We start from the raw sequence: 26141 nt of genomic DNA on the forward strand, positions 1-26141 counted from the left end.
AATCTCTCCTTGCTGTCTGTTCTCTGTCAGTTTTCTCACTCCATTTGGTGCTTGGCTGAGTTCTTTATCTCTTCATTTGATGTTTTAGGGTTTCGGGATTGTTGTATTCTCTGTTCGGCTTAGTTTTTCGGATCTTTGCTGTGGAGGGACGGCGTGTTGCTTCTGCCTTGAGCGCCATGATACTTGTTCCTATCTGGGTCTTTCTTGCTGGTTCCCTCTTGTTCATGAATGGCATCTTTTAAAAAATATTATGATAGTTTGTTGCTAGTATATAGAAATACTATTGATTTTTATATATTGACCTTGTGTCCAGTGACTACTAAATTCATTTACTAATTCTAATAGTTCTGTGTAGATTATTATGTATTTTCCATGTACACAATTACATTACCAACAAAACAGTTTTAACTTTTTCCTTTCCAGTCTTTACGCCTTTTATTTATTTATGTACTTTCCTTATTGCATTGGCTAAGATCTCCAATTGAATGGTGCATAGAAAAGGTGATAGTGAGCATCCTTATATTATTCCTAATCTCAGTGGGAAAGTTTTCAAAATTTCACTATTAAGTATTAGGTTTGCTGTAAATGTTTTATAAATACCCGTTATCAGATTAAGCAAGTTTCCTTCTATTCAAAATTTGCTGAGAGTATTTTCATAACTGGATGTTGAATTTGTGTAAATGCCTCAAAACAATAGCTGCATGGGACCTCTGCAGAGTACAATGTCACCTCTGCACTTCCATTTTCTCCTGGATATTGGTCCCATGTGTCCTTGTTGCCTTGGTAGCCTTCTGTTTTTTAATATTTTATCCAACTTTTCTAGTTGTTCTTGAGGGTTGGTCTGTTAACAAGCTAGTTCCTTATTGTAGGAGGTGAAACATTCTTATTGTACTATTTTTGTCTTCCATATGCATGATAGGAGTAAAACTGTAAAAACAAACCCTCAGGGATGTATACAGTTGTTACTTCTTTGACCTATATTTTTTCTGGCTGGTGAGTTTTATGAATAGATCTTTCTTTTGTTAAGTTTTATTATCTCCAAAAGAGGAAGAACCTACTACTGCTGCTCCAGGTGTATACATTATAGAGTCATAGAAGAAATGCACCCTATATACAGTTAAATACCAGTTTTAAAGTATAGATAGCTGCCTTGTGTAGACTTCCACTTGTGGCAAACTTATGTACAACAGAACAAAACCTTGTCTGGTCCTGCGTTATCCTCACAATTGCCAGCATGTGCATGTTCATCACTGCAGCTATTGTGCCATTCCATCTTGCTGAGAGGGTCTCCCATGCCCTCATTGGCCTTCTACTTCACTGAACACGAGATGCTCCTCTAGCAGTTGATCCCTCTTGATGATGTGTCCAAGCCAAGCTAGAAGAAATAAAGGAAACAACAAAATCCAAGGAATAAAATTTATAATCTAAAAAAAAAAAAAAAAAAAAAGCCAATAGGAACACTTGCCTTTTTAGGTCCCCTGGGAACATGTCGTTTTCTTCATCTCTTAGTCATCCCCTTCTTGTGTATAAAAATTGGTAAAGGTTTCTCTGGCACGCCTACTTCTTCTAGCAGTCACACAATCTTTCATGTGAAATAAGAGAATAATAAGATGTTACTTCTGCAGTCCCTACAGGGAATAATATTACAAACTATAATCTTAGAACCCATATTTAAGAAATGTAAGTCCTCTCATTTGAGAAGAGAGGCATTTGGGACTTAAGATCTGAGTTCTAATGCCAGCTCTGTTACCAAGCAGCTGAATGGCATTAGGCCATAAATTGACTACCTTAGGCCTCAGTTTCATCCTCTGAAAAATAAAGTGATTGGACTTGTTAAAGGGACAAGAAGCTTTTTCTGTAAAAGAGCAAATATAAATACTGTAAGCTTTGTGGGCCATGTGATATGTCTCTGTTGCAACTACTCAACTCTGAGACTGTAGAGTAAAAGCAGTCATAAACAGTAAGTAAAAAAATGGGCATTTATTTATAAAAGTTTATTAACAGACACAGAAATTTGAATGTCATACAGTTTTCATGTGTCATAAAATATTAGTCTTCTTTTGACTTTTTTCCAACCATTTAAAAGTGCAAAAACCATTTCTTAGCTCATGGACTTTACAAAAACATGTGTCAGGTTAAATTGTCCCACAAGCCCTAGTTTGCCAACCTTTGGGCTAGTTAATTGTCAAGGGCTGTTCCAGGGCTCTCTGTTAGGATAAAGAGGAATTGACAGGCTAGTCGTTTTTTTATATTTTATGAATATTGTTTAAAAGGGTCCATTCTTTTAGATCAATTAAGAATAAGAAAAATAAAAGATTTTATTTTACCTTCATTTATTCCTTTTCTGATGCTTGCTCTTTCTTTATGTAGATCTAAGTTTCTGGCTTATATTATTTTCATCTGCCTGAAAAATTTATTTTAGCATTTCTTGTAGGGTAGATCTGCTGGTGGTGAATTCCCTCAGTTTTTGTTTGTCTGAAAAAGCCTTTATTTCTCCTTCAACTTTGAAGGGTAATTTCACTGGATATAGAATCTAGGTTGTTGGTTTTTTTCTTTGAATATTCTGAATATTTCACTCCATTTTCTTCTTGCTTGCATGGTTTCTGATGATAAAGCCTCTGTAAATTTTGTCCTTGTTCCTCTATTCCAAAAACAAAAACAAACAAACAAACAAAAAAGAAACTTGTTGCCATCGAGTCAATTCCAAGTCTTAGAGACCCTATAGGACAGAGTAGAACTGCCACATAGGGTTTCTGAGGAGCAGCTGGTGGATTGGAACTGCTAACCTTTTGATTAGCAGCTATAGCTCTTAACAACTGTGCCACCAGGGCTCCTGTTCCTCTATAGGTTAAGTTTTTTTTTTTTTTTCTCTCTGCCTTCTCTCAAGACTTTTCTCTTTGTCTTTGATTTTCTGAGTATGATATACCTAGGTGCAGTTTTTTTTGTATTTATCTTTCTTGGTGTTCTGTGAGTTTCCTAGATCTATGGTTTGGTGTCTGTCATTAATTTTGGGAAGTTCGCGGCCATTATTACTTCAAATATTTCTTTTATTCCATTCTGTCTTTCATATCCTTCTGGTATTCCAATTACACTTACTTACACCTTTTGAAATTATTCCACAGTTTATATATGTTTTATTTTGTCCATTCTTTCTTCTCTTCGCATTTCAGTTTAGGAAGTTTCTATTGATCTATCTTCAAGCTCACTGATTCTTTCCTTTGCCATTTCAAGTCTACTGGTAAGCCCATCAAAGGCATTCTTCATTTCTGTTACAGTGTTTTTGATTTCTAACATTTCCTATTGATTCTTTCTTAGTTTCCATCTCTCTGCTTTCATTACCATCTATTCTTATATGTTGTCTACTTTTCATTAGAACCTATAACATATTAATCATAGTAATTTTGAATTTCCTGTCTGATAATTCCAACATCTGTATCATATCTGAGCCTAGTTCTTATGATTATTTTGTCTCTTTAGACTGTGTTTTTTTTTCTTGCCTTTTAGCATGCCTGGTAATTCTTTGTTTAAAGCTGGACATGCTCTATCGTGTAATAAGAACTGAGGTAAATAGGCCTTTAGTGTGAGGTTTTATGTTAATATGGCTAGAATTGGGCTGTGTTTAGTGTTTGTTGTACCTGTAGGTGTGGAAGCTTAAATTCCTCTAGAGTCCTTGTTTTTATTTCCCCTCTTGACTTTGGGCTTCCCTAAGGATTCCTCCTTAGAGAAAGTCTGTGTCTTATAGCTCTTTCAGCTGTAATCCTTTGCTATTTTACTGGAGTCTGTTGATGTGGTGGTAAGGCATGGGGTGATTAAATCTCCATCTTTTAGTGGACCTGTGTCTTGGGGTTATGAGCTTCACAAGTGTTTCTCCACTCTACCACCTACTCCCTTCTCTGGTTGCAGAGTTCCTAACCTATTTTCTTGAAGCCCTGACCCATGTCAACTATGTTTTTCCCTGCTTAATTAGATAGGAAGGTGAGAAGGGACTGGAATGGGAGGAATTTCCTTCTCCCAGCTGGGATAAGGGTCTGGAAAAATTCTTTCCTCTGAAGATGAGGCCTTCATTATGAAGAAGACTCTGGGAATAATGCTTAATTTTCCCTTTTCCCTACCAGAGACATGAGGGGATTTTTCTCTCATCTTCACAGGGAGACACTGGTAGGGTTCCTGGAGGTAAAGCCCATGAAAATGTGGAGGCCACCCTAAGACTGTGGTGCCAGGAGTTTCTCAGTCTTACTCTAGTCCAACCTCAGCCTCCAGCAATTTGTCAAAATTACTATTTAAGTGTTTCTACCTGTTTATGGTTCTGGTTTTACTGTGAAATGGCAATGAGAAATGGGGCCTAGCTGGAGGGAGATGTAGAGCCAAAGCATGGTTTCTTAAAAATGGGAGAAGGGGGGATGATGTTTCTATGATCCAGTAGAGACAGAAATATTGGGCATGGTCTGGTAGAGAGGGAGAGATTGTGGACACAAAAGCAGTAAGGGGTGGTTGAAGAAATGAAGTCTTCGAGAAGGTAAGAGAGAATGGGATCTAGGAAAATAGAGGAATGTCCTCTTAGAAAGTACAGCAACACTCCCGTTATTGTAATACGACAGAAGACAGAGAAAATAGTGGGGCCAGTGGTGTAGGTGTCTGAAGATGAGGGACTTGCCCTCTTCCCGTTTCTTCAGTGTATTTTCAGTGTGAGGCCACAACTGAAAATGGGAGATGATGTGTGAGGTTTGAGCAAGGAGAAGATATAAAATAGCCAATTCAGAAACGGTGAAAGTAAAATTGGGTAGGAAAACATTTTAGGTTTGGTGGGCAGTGTTGGCTACTCATTTAAAGTTTGTGGTCATGAATTTTAAGTGTGTCTGTGATTTTCTCTCCCCCCAGGGTGTTCATCTGCTTGGAAGTGGTGGATATTTGAGTTTCATTAGTGTTTGGTTTTCCCAGACAATTATGACACAGAGAGGGGTAGGTGAGGAATTGAGGACATTTGCAAGAGCGTAATAATGAGGGAGCATGGAATTTAAGTCAGTGAGGGAAGACTATGAAGGCAAAGTGAGGAGGAGTAATGATTAGTAAAAATGTTGTGAGTTCAGTGGATTAAATACCTACATGAGTTTGGAGAATGTTTGCAGTGAATGTAGACTAAGTGAGCTGTAAAGAATGGGGATGCTTGTATTGGGATTTGAGGTGGTACAGTTGCTAGTGATGACAAAGTTCAGGGTGTGACCATGTGGGAGGGTGGTTGAGGAGGGGTGGAGGTGAGGATATAAAGGAACTTAGAGACCAGCTTTCCAGTAGATCTTTGACTCTGAGGTTAAAATCATCAAGATTGATGAACAAATAAAAGATGGAGATGAAAACCTCTGAGAGCTGGAACAGAAAAGGCATAAACAAGAGGAAGGTGGAAAACAGCAGTGAGGATGGGAAGAAAGTGGCATAGCCTGATAGTGGTGAGTGTCACAGGAACAGGGATTTGTGTGGGAAGAAGGGAGGGAAATCATTTGAAGATTCAATGGAAAGCCAGGAGGCTGCCTACCTTACTTCCTGGTCTTGAGATACATGGAGTGAGGACAGTTGGGTTGTGGGGGGTAGGGGGGATGCTGTCATTGGGGGAAGCCAGGTTTCCCTTAAGGTCACAGAGGTGAAAGTTCAGAGAGGAGGTAGAAGGCCATAGCGGGCCCACTGTTTCCAGAAGAAGAATTCAAAGGGTGGGAAGAGTAGGTGAGCAGTTGATGGGATCTGGGGGTGTTCAGGGCAGTGTGGAGTTCAGAGTCCTGGTAAGCGAGGATGCCTGGGCAGACCTGAACTTCAAGCAATGGTTGAGTAACAGTATTGTGAAGCAGCCACTGCCTCATATAGACTCCAGTGGCCAAGCATGGCCAGTTTTGTGGGGAACTTTCCACCTCTCCCTCCCAGCTTAAATTTTAGGAGCTTTGTTTAACCTAGGGATTGCAAAATATTTTTCTTTATAAGCAGCTTTAGTAGACTAGTTTGTTTAGGCTATCAGGCAGCTGTGGCAACTTAGAGAAGATTGTGTTTATTTATATGTCTTAACGCAGGGATTGGTAAGAGGATGTTGACTTCACTGATACACTAGGAGTAGAAGGAAGAAAACACAAATTAGTTAAGGTCCTATCTGTGCTAGACTTTATAAAGGTAATTTCACAAGAGACCAAGATTGACATGATGGAAAGACTGGGCATTGGTCCTGGGTTGGAATCCTGGTTTCTTGGCTTACAAATTGAGATACTTTGGACACATTATCTGTTCTTGACTATTAATTTTCTCATTTGTAGAGTTGGAACGGAGTCCTTGGGTGATGCAAGTGGTTACCATGCTCAGGTGGAGCAAAAGGGTAGAGGTCGGATCTACTCAGAGGTGCCTTGGAAGAAAGGCCTGGCAATCTACTTCCAAAAAAATTAGCCATTGAAAACCCTATGGAGCAGAGTTCTACTCTGACACACACAAAGTCTCCATGAGTTGGAGTTGACTTGACAGCAACTTTTTTTTTTTTTTAAATGAGAATAATAATATCCACTTGATGTAGTTAAGGCCCCTGGGTGTTGCAAGTGGCACAAGCAACACCACTAACCTAAAAGTTGGCAGTTCAAACCCATCCAGCAGCTCCATGGAAGAAAGTGAACTGCTGATGAACTACTTCCATAAAGATTACAGCTAAGAAATCTCTATGAAGCAGTTTTACTCTGTAACACGAGTTGCCATGAGTCGGAATGGATTCACCGGCAAAGGGGTTTGATGTAGTTGCTGTGACAGCTTGCCTAGGGATTCTAATGAGCAGTAAGGTGAAAACTACTGCTTCAAGGTGATTAATATTTGCTTCATTTTACAGATGAGGAAATCAAGGCTCAGAAAAGCTAAAAGTCATGGTCACGTAGCACTTCAGTGGCATAGCCAAGAGTAAGAGCTATCTTTGATTCCAGAACCCTTTCTTTTTCCATTATGCTGAGTTACTGCCTAAATACAAGAGAGATGAAGGGAGCCTCCACCTCAGCATGGCTGCCCAGACAGTCATCGATGAGGGACAGGGTGAAGGGATTCACTTGAAGGGAAGGCAGGCTCTATGGAATCTAGGTCAAACCTGACTCGGTGCCTCCAAAATCACCTTAGCAGCTTTTCAATTACAAATCTCCAAGGACTACCCTAGGTCTACTGGATTGGAATTTCTGGAGCATGGGAACACAGAAATATGTATCTTTAGAATATCTCCTGGGTGATTCTGAGGCTGCTAGTCTGGTTCAGATTCATGGACCAGCTTTTGGGAACCACTGAATTCTAACTGAAGAATGAAATGATCGAGTATTGTGTTCTTGTAAAATAATGGTGCTTGGCATTGCCACGAGAATTGGCTCTTAGGAGTTGAGTGCTGTCGCCTTGCTTTGAGATCTTTGGTGCGTTACCTGAATACAGACAATCTGTTATTTAGCATTTGAACTTTGAGTATATAGGAAATGTCAAATTGGCAGACTCTGCTATAACAGAAAGAGTTATTTGTTCTTTAGAGCTGTTGTTCTTCCTCCTTTCCCCTGGAGGTTCCTGCCCACTCAGTCAGATTAGAGCTATATAAACAAGCGTGTACTACTGAGCTAGCACACATCTTGTAAATTTTTTTTCTGAAGTGCTTAACGTTGCTGTGTCAGAAAAAAAAAATCCATTGGGTTTTAATGGGCTGAGGCAAACAATGTGAATTTGATATAAGTTGGAGAGAAAACAACATCAACAGAAATTCTCATTTGACAGCTTAAATAAATATTCAGACTATATTACAGTCCAGGCTTGATTACCTCTCCTGCCTGATATTTCCCTGAATAGGGAAATAGGTTTTGAGGGCTGGCCACTAAGAGTGGCAGGCTTGAGGTTTAAAGCTTTTAGGTGCACATGACAATGATTTTAGTGGCATTAGTGTAATTATGGAGTCCCCGGATGGTTCAAACACTTAAGCACTGGGCTACTAACTGAAACATTGGCAGTTCAAACCCACCCACAGACATCTTAGAAGAAAGGCCTGGTGAACTGCTTTTAAAATGTCCCAGCCAGGAAAACTCTATGGAGTGCAGTTCTACGCTGACATATACGGGGTCGCCATGGGTTGGAATCAACTCAGTGGTAACTGGTTTTTTAGTATATTGATAGTGGTCCTCCTCTTTGCTGTGCCTCAGGGTCACCTGAGGAGCTTGTTAAACTGATGCTGACTCCATGCCAGATGAACTGAGTCAGACTATCTGAGTTGGGAGAGGGGCCTTCTCCATTGATTCTGATGCCTGTGGCCTAGGAATGTCACACAAGAAACGTTTGCCTAGAACAAGACTGCTAGCCCAGCTTCTACATTCTTTGCTAAAGGATTAACATGATTTATTGCATTCCCTCTTCAGAAGCAATACACCCTTTCCTCACTTATTGGCATGATTAGGTTCTAAAGACTGGGTGGTTATGAGAAAATCAGCATTATGCAAAAATGAGGATATACATCAGATCACAAAAATATTATGTGGTATTTATATATCCCTCTGGACCTGAAAGGGAGACAATGTAAGTGGATGTTATATGTCCTCCTGGTTATGAAAGGGTTACTGCCAGATGTATGTTGTTAATGTGCAAGATAGTCGGATAGTAGATTTTTTACTGTTATTGTAAATGTGAAACGTTGGCTAACAAGATAGTCAAAAAGTGAGGAATACATGTACTGCAAAGTAGAGGTTCCATTTTCCAGGTGAAGAGCCAGAAGCTTAGGATGGGGTGTCATCTGCCAAAGGCCACCAAGTAGTCTTAGTGTGATGCAAGCTGGAGTGGGGTTCCTGGTGTGACTTCAAAGCTCTTCCTTTCCCATATCAGTGAGGTCCTTCCTTCCTGCTCTGCTCAGCACTGTTTTCTGTCATACCTAGGCATTGCTTGCCCCAGAGAGGCCATTATTACAGCTGGTATTTGTTGTAAATGTACATGTTTTGGGAGGTAAGTTTGGAGAAAATTACAGGCACATTCTATTACTCACAGGCTCCCCCCTCACTATACTTTTCACTCCTCTCCATATTCCTAAATTGCTTATAGATTCCAGAATTGGATTCCTGAGCACTGTGCTAGATACCTAGGAGAAAAAAAATTAAAATGATCTGATCTCAAAGAGACTAAGTGGAAGACAGATAAGTGTGGAAAGTGAGATAACAGGGATCTACACAGGATGCTCATGGCCACAGAGGAGTGAGTCAAACATCACAGACGAGAGGAAGAGAGGGAGTAACCCAGGTCTGCTTTTCTAGGAGACAATGTCAAGTCTGGCTACAATGTGGGCTGCATATTGTGGGAGGTGAGAGATCAGACTAGGGCATTAAGCAAAAGTTCATTAAAAAGACAGCAAAGAAAGAAAAGACCAAAATGGATGTCAGAAGAGACTCTGAAAGTTGCTTTTGAACGTAGAGTAGCTAAAGTGAAAGGAAGAAATGATTAAGTAAAAGAGCTGAATGGAAGATTTCAAAGGGTGGCTCAAGAAGACAAAGTAAACTATTATAATGTAACCTGCAAAAACCTGGAGTTAGAAAACCAAAAGGGAAGAACACGATTGGCATTTCTCAAGCTGAAAGAACTGAAGAAAAAATTCAAGCCTCGAGTCGCAGGATTCTACAGGTAAAATATTAAACAATGCAGGAAACATCAAAAGAAGATAGAAGGAATATACAGAGTCACTGTACCAAAAAGAATTGGTTGACATTCAACCATTTCAGGAGGTAGCATATGATCAAGAACCAATGATACTGAAGGAAGAAGTCCAAGCTGCATTGAAAGGAATGATGGAAAACAAAGCTACAGGAATGAATACCAATTGAGATGTTTCAACACACGGATGCAGTGCTGGAAAACCTCACTCATCTTGCCGAGAAATTTGGAAGACTACCTGGCCAACCGCCTGGAAGAGATTCATATTTGTGCCCATTCCAAAGAAAGGTGATCCAACAGAATGTGGAAACTATCAGACAATATCATTAATATCACACGCAAGTAAAATTTTGCTGAAGATCATTCAAAAGTGGTTGCAGCAGTACATCAATCAACAGGGAACTGCCAGAAATTTAAGAAGAGAACGTGAACAAAGAATATCATTACTGATGTCAGATGGATCTTAGCTGAAAGCAGAGAATGCTAGAAAGATGTTAACCTGTGTTTTATTGACTATGCAAAGGCATTCGACTGTGTGGATCCTAACAAATTATAGATCACGTTGCTAAGAAAGGAAATTCCAGAACACTTAAATGTGCTCCTGTGGAACCTGCACATAAACTAAGAGGCAGTCTTTTGAACAGAATAAGGGATACTACGTGGTTTAAAGTCAGGAAGGGTGTGCATCAGGGTTGTATCCTTTAACCATACCTATTCAATCTGGATGCTGAGCAAATAATCCAAGAAGCTGGACTATATGAAGAAGAACGCGACATCAGGATTGGAGGAAGACTCATTAATGACCTTCGTCATGCAGATGCCACAACCTTGCTTGCTGAAAGTGAAGAGGACTGGAAGCACTTACTGATGAAGATCAAAGACCACAGCCTTCAGTATGGATTACACCTCAACATAAAACAAAAATCCTCACAACTGGACCAATAAGCAACATCATGATAAATAGAGAAAAGATTGACATTGTCAAGGATTTCATTTTACTTGGATCCACAATGAACGCCCATTGAAGCAGCAGTCAAGAAATCGAACGATGTATTGCATTGGACAAATCTGCTGCAAAAGGCATCTTTAAAGTGTTAGAAAACAAAGATGTCACTTTAAGGACTAAGATGAACCTGATGCAAGCCATGGTGTTTTCAAAACCTCATATGTATGCGAAAGCTGGACAATGAATAAGGAAGACCGAAGAAGAATTGATGGTTTGAATTATGGTCTTGTTAAAGAATATCGAATATACTATAGACTGCCAGAAGAAAAAAAAAATCTATTTTAGAAAAAGTATAGCCAGAATGCTCTTTAGAAAGGGAGGATGGCAAGACTTCATCTCACAGACATGTTATCAGGAGGGACTAGACCCTGGAGAAGGACATCATGCTTCGTAAATTCAAAGGTTAGCAAAAAAGAGGAAGGCCTTTAATGTGATGGATTGACACAGTGGCTGCAGCAATGGGCTAAAGCATAACAATGATTGTGCAGATGGCACAGGACCAGGCAGCATTTCGTTCTGTTGTTCATAGGATTGCTATGATTTGGAACCGACTCAGCGGCACCTAAGAACAACAACACATGTCTTCAGAAAACATTACCACTCTTCAAATATTGAAATAAAAGTCCCTGAATTATTTATTGTGTGTATATACACATAGTGTATATAAATAAAAAGAAGGTTGTGTTTTCTGGTATTTCTAAATTTAAAATACTCCTATTCATTTTTATACTGCTTCACATAAAAGAACTATTTTATACCATATTGTGATGAATGAAAATCTAGTCCTTTAATTTCAGGAATCCCAGTTTTACAGTTAGTAAATTTAACTAGAACATTCTTACCTGTGTAGATTTCACATCCAGTTCTCTCTAACATCTGTTGACATATGGACAAGAAACTGGTTATATCACTATTTTATAAATGATTCTTTCTGGACACAGAAAAGTTAAATGACTTGTCTGAACTTCAATACCAGTAGATAGAGGAACCAAAAATAGAAGCTTTTCTACTGCATCCTAGACTCAAAAAAATTCCTAGCATGGAGACTATCTGCATTCACTTAGCAGTCTAAAGTCCAGGCCCTGGAACAGCAGCCTGCTTTAACACAGAGAAATGCTTCTGTTTGTGGGAAGTGGTGATTGGGGAGAGGAAAGGCTGCCATGTCTGTTTCTAGATCATTCCTAACCTTCCTATTATAACATAGTTTTCTAGGTGGAAGACAATATGCTTATTAAAGTACGAGTGTTCATTTTAAAATAAAGCAATAGAAACCAAAAAGGCTCTGTTACATAAAGGAACGTATATAAATGGAATCAACTTTTGTTTTTCATGTTCTGTCATGAAGGGAGGAGGCAAATAAGTAGTTGTTTAAACAAATGAAACAGTGCATTATTCATTTAACTTTAAAAGCCACTGATTAGAATAGTAATCAGGGCTTCCATGTAGTACTATATCCATGGAAATACTAATATTACAATGGGTAAAGATGATAGAATGATACTCTTTATCTCTTTATGGAATATGACTTTTGAAATACATTCTCGTTCATAAATGATGAAGAAAATAAGCAGCATTATTAAATGGGATCTTTTGGGCAGTTAAATTCTTAGCATAAATTACAAATTTCTTTCACCCCCTCTTCCACCCAAATTTGTTTTTATGAAATGACCTTTGCTACCAAGTTATTTTATTATTAAATGTTTCATGCATTTTTATTTCAAATGGAAATGGCCTTTTCTGTCAAGTACAGGATTTATAAAAGTTTCTTTGATGAAAAGCCTATGAATTTTGTGCAAATAACTCAGGCAGACTCTTAGATTAGTGATAACATTTGTATAGGATTTTTATGGCTTTATGCGATACTCTTCACACTCAGCTTATCTGACTCTTACCTGTGAGCTACTTGGAGGAATTCCTGATGAGAGAAGGTGCCTTAACATGGTTCTGGGTATATAGCCTGTGTTCAACATTCTCTTTTTTAAAGTAAATTAACAAAGGAAACTCAACAAGTTATTTAACTTACTCAAGGTCACATAGCAAATATAGTGCCACATCAAGAATTGAACTTGCTGCTTAGCTCTAAAATTCCCTGTCTTTATCATTGTATTACTCTTCTCTTTTCAGGCTTTTAAGAAGGCCAAATTAAAATATTCATATTTTAATGCATAAAATTAATGGGAAAATGAGCTTAATTAAAAAAAAATTGAAATCAAAATGGTTGGCCTCATCTGTCTTCAGGAGATTATTTAAGACTGACGTATATTCACCCCTAGGGCACATGACTCTGGGCTGAAAATAAACATGATGCTTTGGGATTAGAAGAATGTGTGTGAATAGTAAAATCACAATCATCGCCTAACAAAAACAAACAAACAAAACGACTTCTTAAATTAATGATGAAAAATAAGAAATTATACCATGTTTCATTTTCATGCCGGAGTTACTTAGTTTTTTGCATTTCAAAGCTTTCTTTATATAATTTCTTCATGACTTAGTTTTCTATTTTTCATTCTTGCAGGGTGAGCAAAGACACTCAGAATGGCTCAGGGATCCGGGGATCAAAGAGCAGTGGGGATTGCTGACCCAGAGGAGAGTTCTCCAAATATGATTGTCTACCGCAAAGTAAGGTGCCTGTTTAAATGCTGTGTGTACTGCTCCGTGTGTGTGTCTATGTCTGTGTATGTCTGTGTTCTATGTGGGGTTGACTGATGGTGGATGGCCGGAAAAATGTTTTCTGCCTACACTGCCTTGGCTGATAAGGATAAATATTGTTTTCTTCTCATATCATCTGATTCTCCAATTCTGAAATTCAAGGAATTTAGGTTTTGATTGTCATACTTTGTACTGAACACTTGAAAAATATGCTTTTAGTTTTCTTCAGACCCAAGGTTGCATAAGTGATGCAGATGGAGACATATTCTCCTTTGGTATAAAAATGTAAAATGTATGAATTGAAGGTTCTTCAAGCTCATAGTAGGTATAAGATCTAGGTTAGATGCTGTAGGAGATAGAAAGGTATGTATGCAATAGATGCTTACAGTTGGTAGGAGCAATATGATGCACACAAATAACTGTACTAGGGTCTAAGTGTTAATTCCAAAAAGAGAAGTCCAAGCTGAGTGCTATGTAAGCGCAGAGGAGGAGGTGATTACTTCCAGTCAGAGAGGTCAGAGATAAGCTCCTGGGGGAATGGCCTTTGCCCTCAGTTTTAAAAGGATGAGTAGGATTACTTTATGTGGAAATCAGAGAGGAAGAGCATCCTTTGTTGGTGAGATGCATTCAACAAAGGCACAGAGCTGGGGAAAGTGAACAGCAACCAGAACCAGTTAGATTGGATGTCAAATGAATTAAACCAGAACACCAAACCCATTGCCGTTGAGTCGATTCTGACTCATAGCGACCCTATAGGACAGAGTAGAACTGCCTATAGGGTTTCCAAGGAACGGCTGGTGGATTCGAACTGCCGACCTTTTGGTTAGCAGCTGAACTCTTAACTACTGCACCACCAGAGCTGAATTATGAGGAGTAAATGTAGGTAAGATTTTGTAAGAGGCTGGATGGAGACAGATTTTAGAGAGTATTGAATTATAGGTAGTAAGAACTCATGCAAAATTGTTGTGTTGGGAGCTGTATGATCAATATCTCTTTGGGATGGTTAATCTTGCTCCAGTGTACCAAGTGAATTAGAATCTGGACAGATTGGCGATTGGAGGCGGGATATTTACGTATCATTTAAGAAAGGTAAGGAGGACACTAATGTAGCAAGGTAAATGCCTCTTGGAATTGAGAGGGACGAATATGAGGGATTAAAGAGTTTGAATTTAGAATGACTTGGAAACGGAGTGAATATGGAATTGGGAGGAGAGTAGGGAGTCAGAGATGACGAGGTTTTTGACTCTGGGTGATGGGAAGACATCGGCGCTGTTAATTCGAAAAGGATAATTTGCAAGAAGAATGTTTTGAGGGAAGGAGATATGGTAAACAAGTTTTGTTTTTCATACACATTGGATTTGAGGAAATAACTGCTTCTTGTTAATGCCTACATGTTTGTGAAAATTTAACCTAACATAGTACATATCAATGAGGAGAAAGTTTCTGTATATTCATTTCAGTAAATATTTGAGTTGTCTGCTGCGTACTAGGCATTTTGCAAGACCCTAATGTTCAATATATGTTAATCCTATGGCAATGTTGAACTATATATTCCTGGATGATCAATATGATGATTTTTTCCTTTTTTCTTTGTAAAAATAGAACTTTCAAATTCTTGCTTTGAGTGTCAAATTCCTTAATCCTTTGTTTTGCAAGAAATGTTCAAATAAGCCATCTCTAAGAGAGATGTTTATTAAGTTGTAGTAAAGAAAAAAAATAAGAGTAATGGAACCGACCAACTAGTAAGGCTTATACAATAACAGAAAGATATTTGTTCATCGTTACTTTCTCAACCCACCCCAAACTAGGAGACCCTGTACCAGACTGGCAGGGCTATAGGCTTTGGTGTCAGACCAAAAAAAAGAAATAAAAACAAACCCACTGCCATCGAGTCAATGCTGACTCATAGCGACCCTATAGGAGAAAGTAGGCTGTAAGTCCTACTGCCATATCTTTCTCCCAAAGAACAGCTGGAGGGTTCAAACCATTGACCTTTTGGTTAGCAGCCAAGTGCTTTAACCACTGTGCCACCGGGGCTCCTTTGGTGTCAGCAGTGGGTTAAAATTCTAACTCTACTACTTCTTAGCTGTGTGATCTTCAGTCAGTTATTTAACTTCTCCAAGTCTTAGTTTCTTCATCTATAAAAGAGGAAAGATAGTACCTCAAGGGGTTATCAAAAAGATTCATTTAGCTAAAGTGAGTAAAGCATCTTCCATCCTGTGTGGCATGGAGGTTGTCCCTAATGAATTCTCTTTTTTCTTTTATCTTTAGGTCTTATAGGGACAGTGACACTTGGAGAGGGAATAAATTATAAAATATATAAATGTTGGTGTTGTTAATAAATTGACCAAAGTAAATCCACACAGCCAGTTGCTTTTATAAGACACAGGAAAACAATACTTTTATTGTTATTCAGGGGATTGCAAATCCGTGGGTTATTAAAGTAGGAAATAGAAAGGTCATGTAAGCAGACACCTTTCCATTGGAATGTTTGGTACTGTGTTTAAAGAAAAAACTTCTCACAGGTTTATAAGAACATGATTTTTACTTGTTTTGGTGGGGAGCAGGAGACTCTTTTTTGGTTGCATGTAGAAATAAGGTTGCCCATTGCTGTAGTTCTTAAGAAAAATAACTAAGGGTAATGGAAGTATATCTGGCTTCCCCATAACAAACTTGTGTAGGGCGTATGTAAATGTTCATGTTGTTTGCTGTATTTGTTGTTAGTTGCTGTCAAGTTGGCTATGACTCATGGTGACCCCATCTACAACAGAAGGAAATGTAGCCTGGTCCTGCTCCATCTTCACAATCGTTGGTATACACGAGTCCATTGTTGCGACTGCTGGGTATTTTGAGCGCCTTCCAACATGAGGAGCTCATTTTCTAGCACTATATCAGACAATATTCTGTTGTGATCCATGTGGTTTACATGACCTAACTTTTGGAACTTAATCTCTAGCCCTTTCTTCCTAGTCTGTCTTAATCTGGAAGCTCCGCTGAAACCTGTCCACTGTGTGTGACCCTGTTGGTATTTTAAATACTGGTGGCATGGCTTCCAGCATCATAGCAATATGCAAGCCACCACAGTATGACAAACACGCAAGTGGCAGATTTGCTACATTCGTTGTATAAAAGAGTATTGGATCTGTTCAGTCTATTAGAAAGAATGAAGGTGTACTTATTGCCTAATATGGACTCAGGACCTGGAATGATTTTAAACCTAGTTAACTTGACTTACTTAAACCCTGGTTGTGTTTGAACCATGAGATATTCACATAGTTCTCTACTTCCAGAGCTGTGGGCTTGCCGTTGGTTAGAAGCAAGAACTTACCTACTGCAGGACACTATCCTCAAGACGTCAGTAAAGATTGAATCTTGAAACCTAGGCCAATTCATAACATTTTCTGCGCAAGTCCTCCTGTATAATGACTTATACAAGGTTGCAGCTGTAAGACCAAACCTTTTCTTATACGTCTACAACTAAAATTCATTTAAAAAAATTGTGTAGTGATTTGGTTTTGCATTTTTGTGCATTTTTGTTTTCTTTCTCTTGTTTGTTGTCAGATGTTTTCAGTGTGAAAATTTGTGCTTCGACTGTGTTGTGCTGATGCAGATGCTGACATTTAAAAAACCAAATCTAGAGAGACAGAGCTTTTGGGTAAACTTCCAAGTAATAAGTGAGATGATTATGTCCATAATGTTGTTGTGACTTTTTTTCCTAAATTTTATTTATTTTGTTGTTGTTGAGAACATACACAGTAAAACATACACCAATTCAACAGTTTCTGCATGAACAATTTAAACGTTGATTACATTCTACGAGTTGTGCAGCCATTCTCATTCTCCTTGTCTGAGTTGTTCCTCCTCCATTACCATAAACTCACTTCCCCCTAAGGTTCCTATTGAATCTTTTAAGTTGCTGTTGTCAATTTGATCCCATATAGATAGCTCTTAAAAGAGCATAATGCTCAAGGCAGACCTTTTTTACTAAACTAAACTATTGTTCTGTTTTAAGATGACATCAGGGAATATTTTTAGTTTATGTTTAAAGATTATCTCAGGGCAATAGTTTCAGGAGTTCATCCACCCTCCATAGCTCCAGAAAGTCTAGAGTCCATGAGAATTTGAAATTCGGTTCTGCATTTTCCCCCTTTTGATCAGTATTTTTCCATGGAATCTTTGATCAAAATGTTCAGTAATTGTAGCCGGGCACCATCCAGTTCTTTTGGCCTCATGGCAAAAGAGGCAGTTGTTCATGGAGGCAATGTAGCCTTACGTTCCATATTCTCCTCCTATTCTTGTCTGTCCTTCCTCTGTTGCTTCAGGTGAATAGAGATCAATTGTTGTGCCTGGGATGGCTACTTGCAAGCTTTTAAGACCCTAGGTACTATACAATGAACTAGGAGTTAGAACAGAACACTAAGAATGTTATTAGGCCAATTAACTGGATTTCCCATGAAACCATGACCCCAAACCTCCAATGCCATTTAAGATGGTAATCTTCTGACACAAGAGTAATGATGGTTGGGTTTCTTAAGCCTATACTTTTCAGAATATGAAACCCTGGTGGCATAGTGGTTAAGAGCTACGGCTACTAACCAAAAGGTAGGCAGTTTGAATCCACCAGCTGCTCGTTGGAAACCCTATAGGCAGTTCTACTCTGTCCTATAGAGTTGCAATAAGTCGGAATCGACTCGACAGCAATGGATTTGGGTTTTTTTGTTTGTTTGTTTATACTTGTCGGAATACTCTTCATTCGCTCTCTCTCATTTTTTTTTAATGTCATTAACTGAGAAGTTGTACTTTCCCAAGACATGGTTTATTTATGACTTGAACAGACTCCTAATTTAGTTTTTCATCATTCACATTCAAATTTTGGATTGGAGGTATGTATGAAAAATGTATTGGTCACATAAAAGTCTATTTAAAAGAAAATCTTAATTATTCATTAAGACACCCAGGCCTGTTAAGCCCCCCTATATTTCTGGATCCCAAGGATCCTAATACATTTGATTGCCCACAGTAGTGATGATATTTGAACCAGACTGTATGTCACATCACTTAGGGATGCTTTAGAAAATACTGATCCTCAAAGGACACTTCCCTCAAGATATTTTTCATTTAATAGGTCTGGGCTGGATCCTAGGAATATGAGTTTTAAATGTTCTCAGGAGAATCTGATGCCCAGCTAAATTTATAAAGCACAATATCCAGGTATAGTATGTGTTGCAAAGAATAGGGAAGTTGGAGTTTTACAGTGGGTTTTATGATGTCATAATTAATTGTAGATCTCTCATATGTAGAAGAACAAGGCTCTTGTCATAATGTTAGAACTGAGAGATTTTAGTAGCTTCATCTTAGAAATTTTCTAGTCAACACCGTCATTGTATAGAAGACAAAACGGAAGTACGAAGAAGTTGAGTAACTTACTTACGATGACTAAGCAAGTTCCCAGTAAAGCTATGGTTGTGTCCAGGTAGCCTGAATGCCTTATTCAGTGTCCTTTCTAGCACCCCATGCTACCACCATAGTTATCAATCTCTAACCACCATTACCATGTTGTTGGGGCACAACAGCCGTTGGTTAAATTAAATAAATGAGAATGCTATGAGGCAGACCTTTGACTTGCTATTCTCAGACACTTGGCTTGGGTTAACTTAGCACATTTGTAATGCTAAAGGCTCATTCTACTTGCTGCTGCTGCTGTTTCTTGGGTAAAGATTTTCTGAAATATTTACTCTTTTTTATAACTAGGAATTCTTTTGAGTAGGAGTAGGCTGCGTTCTGATTTTGTCTGGTTTCCTGAGTGGCATTAACAACATCTAGTTTCCAACTAGACTGGCAATTTAATTTGATAGAACCCTGGACTCTTAGATGGTGGGTGGATAGAGAAAATTGTAGTGGCAACTTGACCCAGGAGGTGGTACAGTGTGATGGAAGACATCAAATGGGGAGTTGGGAGCTCTGGGTATCTGGTTCCAGCTCTTAAACACTTACTGCTTTTGGTCTCTGGATGGGGCAATTCCTCTCCTTGACTCTATTCCTTGTTTGTCTTCTTCCCTCCCTTTTTATTTCCCTTTCTTCTTCCCAGTTATGAAAAACCTCATACACCTTAAAGAAATAAAATCAGGTAGAAATAAGGTAGAAAGAAGCAAAAGAAAATGAACCCTATGCACCTACCCAAGAGAGGCTTCGCTTCTTCTATAAAGTGAGGGGTTTGGACTAATACTGTGTAAATGGCTTTCTGCAATGATTTTCAAAGTTTCATTCTGTAACTTTTTGGTCTTTCAGAAGTTAATACACTTCCCTGATGTTAAAACAATATTATGAGGCTATAGTCATTTTTAAGGGTCTTTAAAACTTAACTAGAAATATTTTCGACAGCCCTGGATAACCTAAATTGGTTACTTGTATGATGTAACAGTCAGCAGTTATAAAATATCTTCTTGGTTTGCTAGTAACATTTAAATCATTAGTACCGTTATCACTTTGCAGTACTAATTGTATTTTATACTGATGGCAGGAAAAGTATTTAGGCAGCATACAACATTGTCAGTAATACAGTAAAACCTGTGAAAGCCAGAACCTGTGTAAGATGGAAACCTGTCAGAGAAGGAAAACTCAGACATTTTCTACTAAAAGAAGTGATAGAAACGTGGTAAGACCGCACCCTGTCAAAGGTGGAAAACTTGCGAGACCTGGAAAATCAAGGTAGTCCTGTCGAGTTCTGGCTCTCACAGGTTTCACTGTATATGGTGTCATGAATGAATTAGGAGTTTAAGAGGAAGGAGATAAAGCCAACATCCTTCTGTATCAAAGGGGAAGTTACATAGCCTTGTCACTGCTGGCTTTCTTCACTTTTTACTTTCTAGTTATTCACTCCTTTTCTGCTGGAAATTGAGTCTAGCTTTTGTGTTGCTGTGACACCCTGAGGTCTCTTTCCCCAGTGATTTAGGGCCCTTGAAGTCCTTGAAGTTGGTTTAGGTATACTTCTAGAAAAAAAAATGTAGCACTATTTTAGTTACACAGGCAGTGGTATGCAGCAAGAAGGCAAAAATCTGGCCTGGAAGAGGCAAGGCTGGGGAAGAAGCTAGAGAAACGAATGGTTTTGGAATTCATAGAAGGCAGTGGTAGAAGCCAGCACAATTCAGAGTCAGGGAGCCTACAGATCCTGGTGACCAAGGCATGATAATGATTAGAAACTATTTAATCAGCAAATATTGATTGAGTGTAATTTGTTTGCCAGGCCCTGTTAGGAATTCAGGGCTAAGATGAAATCTGTGCCCTGAAGGAATCCATAGGTCAGTAGGAGTGGTGGTAGCTAGACACTTGCAGTGTTGGTGGAAGCAAGCAGAGAGACTTGGGAGTAGGTAGAAGGGTTTCCTGGTCCATACCAGGGGAGTGGGAGAATGTGATGATATCATAGAATCCATCAGACGATTTGACACTTGCCTTAATTCTTGAAAGATGAGGGAGAGTTAGTCCAGCAGAGAAGGGAAGAAAAAGTGTTGGAGGAAAAAGGTCTAGCACCTGCAAAGGGACAGACTTGTGATCTTGTATACCAAGTTCTGGAAACTTCAGATGGTTGTTTTTATGGAGCTAGGTTTCTGTGGTGAAGGGCTGAGAAAAAAAGCTGGATAGGTAGATTTTGGCCAGATCATAGAAGATCTTATATGCTATACCAAGGAGTTTAGACATTGTGCCGGTATCTTCCTTTTGCCCCTCCACACCTTCTCTCCCTCCCCCTACATGCTGTCCTCTGCTGCAGAAGGTTGAGCTGTGTGGACTACATCAACAGACTCCTGTAACCTCTGGCTGTTGGTCGAGTTTGGTCAATAGGGAGCTTGGGGGGAAATGAGAGGGAAGGAGAGAGAAAAGTCAGGATATTTATTCCCTTGCTGCCCTCTCTGCAAGGTCCTTTTCTTCTACTTATTCTTTTGGGCTTTCGGCCTTTATGTGTCCATTTGTATTAATCTATTGCTGTATAACAAATTACTCCAAAACCCAGTGGCTTAAACAACACATATTATGCCACAGTTCTTTGGGTCATGAATCAAAGTATGGCATAGGTGGGTCTCCTGGCTCGGGATCTCTCACAAGGCTACAATCAAGATCTTGGCTGGGGCTGCTGTCTCATCTGAAGGCCCGACTAGGGAAAGAGCCACTTCGAAGCTCGCTTACGTAGCTGATGAGAAGATTCAGTTCCTCGATGGCTGTTAGAATGGTGGCCTCAGTTCCTCACTGGCTGTTGGCCAGAGGCCACCCTCAGTTCCTTGCCGTATGTGTCTCTCTGTAGGGCAGTTCACAACATGGCAGCTTGTTTCATCAGAGTAAGCAAGTGAGAATAGACAGAGAAGAGGATGGGAATCTCAGACTTTTATAACCTAATCGTGGATATAAGATCCCATTCCTTTTGTTAGGAGCAGGTCATTAGGTCCAGCCCACACTCAAGATGAGGTGATTACACAAGGGCATGAATAACAGGAAGTGGAGATCATTGTACCATTTCCATTAGCCATGAGTTTCTGAGTGTTCCCTTATAGTTCCTCTATACCCTGTGTCTTCTTTATACTTGATCCTTTTAGAAATAAATCCTGTAACCTCTAGCTTTTGGTTGAGTTTGGTCAATAGGGAGCTTGAATTGTCCTATGTCTCTTTACCAATAAGACCCTGACTCATGCAGGTGTTATCCCAAAAGCAAAGGGAGACCGTTGAGACACTGTTGTTCTTCATAGACAAATTCTCCATGAAAAGATTTGAAGCAGGAAGTCATATGTTCAATGTGGAGAACAGGCTTGGTAGAGAGAGGTTGTGAGAGAAATGGGAGGATTATAGGCAGGCGTACAATTTGGAGTTTTTATAGGAATTCAGGTGAGAAAAATGAGGTCCAGGTCAGTGGCAGTAGGAATATAGATGGGGGAATGTGTTTGAGAGATGTGTAGGAGGCAGAATCAGCAGGATTTGGTGACTGAGAAGATGTAGGGAGGATTTGAGGGGAATGAAGAGCAGTCTTTCCACTAGGCTATACCTGGGAGTTTGCAGAAGGCCTCCTGGGATCAACAAAGTTTTGAATCAAATAAAATAAAGAGGCTTCAAAAGTGCCCTTGAAGTGGGATACCCTGTCCTCTCCCCATATGTAAATAAATTAAGAGTGTCATGGAAAGGGTATGTGATTGGACCAGGATATCTAGGTATTTATTCTGGCTGTACCATAAGCTCACTTTTGGTCATGAATAAGTTGTTTTTTGTTAAATTCAGTTCTGTCATTTGTAAAGTGAGGGAATAGCTAGTCTGGGTGATCTCAAAAGAACCCTTAGGTACTAGCATTCCAGAACTTTAAGAATCTAAAATGAAAAAGCCACATTTTATTATCTGTTTATTTTCTCACAGCCTCCTGTGCTTTCTTTTTAATTATCTTTAAAGAGTTAACGCAGGCAAAACTTTAAAAATCAGTAAGTCGGAATGTTGAAGATGAAAACCTTTTTGTCTTCAACATTTAGGGAATTCTTTCTTTCATTCTTCTTTTTTTTTTTAAACATTTAATAAAGTTCCCAGGGACTAACTTCAGAGAGTGTTTGGGATAACTAATTTAATTGTTCAATCTGCATTTTAAGATTCCTTTCATTAAAATTTTTGGAGGTTTTTTATTACCTTCGGAAAAAACTGCTCTGTTTTCCTTATCCCCTGGGATGAGACATGCTGGGAGAAAAGCTCCCCATCACATTATCTTGGTTGACAGGAGATGGGGGTGCAGGCAAGTCCCAGACCAGGGGTATTAGTGTCCACAGATGAAAAGAATGGTATTTTTAGTGTGGGGAATAGCTCAGTGTGATTTAATATGATGTGTTTTTATAACTTTCTAACTTTAAGAGCCTTTGGTGTGTTTAAGGCTTTATTTCATCTTTCCAATTTTTTTCCCCTCATTTCATTTCAAAGAGTCTAAGATTTTACATTTTATAAGACAGCTTATCACTCTAGCTTATTGACCCTCCTTTACAGTATCCTTATACTGTGGAGAGCTTGGATATTCATAGAGTAAATTCCACATTGGCAGGATTTTGAAGAAATAAAATAAAAAGCTAATAGATGTTTATGAATGGAAAATAAATGTTTTAAAACATTGGAGGATAGGAGGATTATTCTTCTAAGATCTGTTAGTTTGGCAATAAAATCGAACTGAAAATGAAAAACTTTCTAATCAGCATTCCCATTCTAAAAATTTATACCAATGAGAAAATGGAAAAAATATGCAAAGATACAGGTATACATATAGAGATAGACATACACCTACTCCAAAAGAATATTCGTACCTCTGTGGTGAGTGGAGCCCTGATGGTGCAGTGGTTAAGAGCTTAGCTGCTAACCAAAAGGTCAGCAGTTCAAATCCACCAGCTGCTCCTTGGAAAGCCTATGGGGCAGTTCTACTCTGTCCTATAGGGTCGCTATGCGTTCGAATCACTCGATGACAACAGGTTTGGTTTTTTGGAGGGTCTGTGGTGAGTAATATCTGAAAATTGGAAATAAATCAAATATTTATCAGGAGGGAACTGGTTAAATAATTATAGTGGGATAAAATTCATGTTTGGAATGATCTCAAAGTTAGATTACTAGATTTGTTCTAGTAGACCTAATAATTACCTTGAAAACACTTTGGAATATGGTCAGTGTTATGGATTGAATTGTGTCCCCCAAAAATATGTGTCAGCTTGGCTGGGCCATGATTCCCAGTATTGTGTGGTTGTCCTGCATTTTGTGATCTGACGTAATTATCCTATGTGTTGTAAATCCTAACCTATATGATGTTAATGAGGCCGTTATATTAATGAGACAAGACACAATCTACAGGATTAGGCTGTATCCTGAGTCAGTCTCTTTTGAAACATAAAAGAAGCAAGCAGAGAGGAGAGGGACCTCATACTACCCAAGAAGGAAGAGCCAGGGGTGGAGCATGTCCTTTGGACCTGGGGTGCCTGTGCTGAGAAGCTCCTAGACCAGGGGAAGATTGATGACAAGGACCTTCCCCCATTGCCAACAGAGCGAAAAAGCCTTCCCTTGGAGTTGGTGCTCTGAATTTGGACTTCTAACCTCCTAAACTGTGAGAGAATAAATTGCTGTTTGTTAAAGCCATCCACTTGTAGTATTTCTGTTATAACAGCACAAGATAACTAAGACAGATTTTTTTAAACCTCACAAGACATTATTTTTTTGTTTTATACAGTCTCTGTTTTGTTACGTATAATAGTTATTTAGATTTACTCAGAAATGATGTTTTACGTTGCCCTTTATTATTTTATGTATCATATATGTGCCTATGTGTGTGGTTATTTTTCTTTTGTCTAAAGGCTCCCTTTAGTGTCTTCTTTAGTGAAGGTCTGGTGGAGATAAATTCTCTGTTTTTGTCTGTCTAAAAATGTCTTCATTTTATTTTAATTTTTGAAAAGGTAATTTTGTTAGACATAGAATTCTATGTTGTCAGCTATTTCTTTTAACATTTTGATGATATCATTTCATTGTTTCCTGGCTTCCATTGTTTCTATTTGGAAGTCATCTGTCAGTTTTATTGTTGCTCCTTTGAAGATAATTTTTTTTCCGCTAGCTGGTTTTAAAATTTCAACTTTGCTTTTAACAATTTTACTGTGAGGTGTGATTTTCTTTTTAATTATGCTACTTATGGTTCATAGCACTTCTTTTGATTTGATTGGCAGTTGGAAAATTCTCAACCATTAACTCTTCAAATATTGTTTATGCCTCATTTTCTACTTTCTCTCTTCTTGGGATTCCACTCATATGTATATAACTTTTTCACTGTGTCTAAGGTTTCTTTTGCTATTTTCTATTCGTTTGTGTTTCTGTGTTTTAAGATGAATTCTATTGATTTGTATTCCAGTTCACTAATCCTCTCTTTAACTGTATCTAGTCTGTGATTAAACCAATTCCAGTCTGTTAATAATTTTAGATATTCCATTCTTAAGCTCTAAAGTTTCCATTTAATTCCTTTTTGTAGTTTCCAGTTTCCTGCTAAAATTCTTATTTTATCATTTAATTCCTTCAACATATTAATCATTGTTAATTTAAAGGCCATATTTGATAACTTGAGAATCCGTATCACTTGCTGGCCTGTGCCTGTTAGCTGTTTTTTCTTTTATTTTTTTATTCTTAGTTATTTCTTACTAAGTTCTGGATATTGTTTACCTAACTAACATTGGAGAGATAATTTAAGGTTCTGGGTGATGTTATCTTACTCCAGAGAGAAGTTTAGTTTCTTTTGTTTCCTGTCAGTCAGTTAGGATAGGGGAAGATTTCCTTAATATAATTAGATACAAAGATTATATGTAGCTGGACTTTAGTCCTTGTTAGGGATAATATATCTCTAAATCACCTTTACTCTTGGGAGGGAGCCCTTCTGTTTCCAACCAAAACTCTTGATATTCACTTAGGCTCCTCCTCCCTGGTGGATTCTGACCTCCAAATTTTGTCCATGAGACTGCTAAAAGCTCTGCCCAGCTTCTTATTCATGGCTTTTGCTTAAGAAATTGGCAACCAGCTTTAGATGAAAAAGAAACTCAAATTAATGGGCTCCTCTTACCTTTCTTCTTGTTTCACATCTTGACCTCATACATTCTTACTTTTTTGATAGCCCTCTAGTACCTTCAAACATACTTTAAAAATATTTTTCCAGTCTTTCTAGTTGCTCTCAGAAGGAGGGTTAGTCTGAAACTTTCAATTTAGCAATTGCTAGAAGTAGAACCCCAGAACATTGAAAGAAGATGGGCCTATCTCCTATACCTCAGCTTTCCCTTAATTTTTTTTTTTTTTTTTTTTTTTT

General features: G+C 38.5%; 1 protein-coding gene across 2 annotated transcripts in view; it reads left to right on the top strand.

Moving 5' to 3' along the window:
* Positions 1-26141, top strand: part of RGS6 (regulator of G protein signaling 6) — a 598382-nt gene that overhangs the window by 20214 nt on the left and 552027 nt on the right. For both annotated transcript variants that reach the window (XM_012560055.2, XM_023726339.1), the window contains exon 2: positions 13185-13288. In XM_012560055.2, the coding sequence (XP_012415509.1) occupies positions 13205-13288 (84 nt within the window). In that variant the 5' untranslated portion in view covers positions 13185-13204. The remainder of the gene's footprint in view (positions 1-13184; positions 13289-26141) is intronic.

This window comes from Trichechus manatus, unplaced genomic scaffold (assembly GCF_000243295.1).
Source record: "Trichechus manatus latirostris isolate Lorelei unplaced genomic scaffold, TriManLat1.0 scaffold00010, whole genome shotgun sequence".
Taxonomy (NCBI): Eukaryota; Metazoa; Chordata; class Mammalia; order Sirenia; family Trichechidae; genus Trichechus; species Trichechus manatus.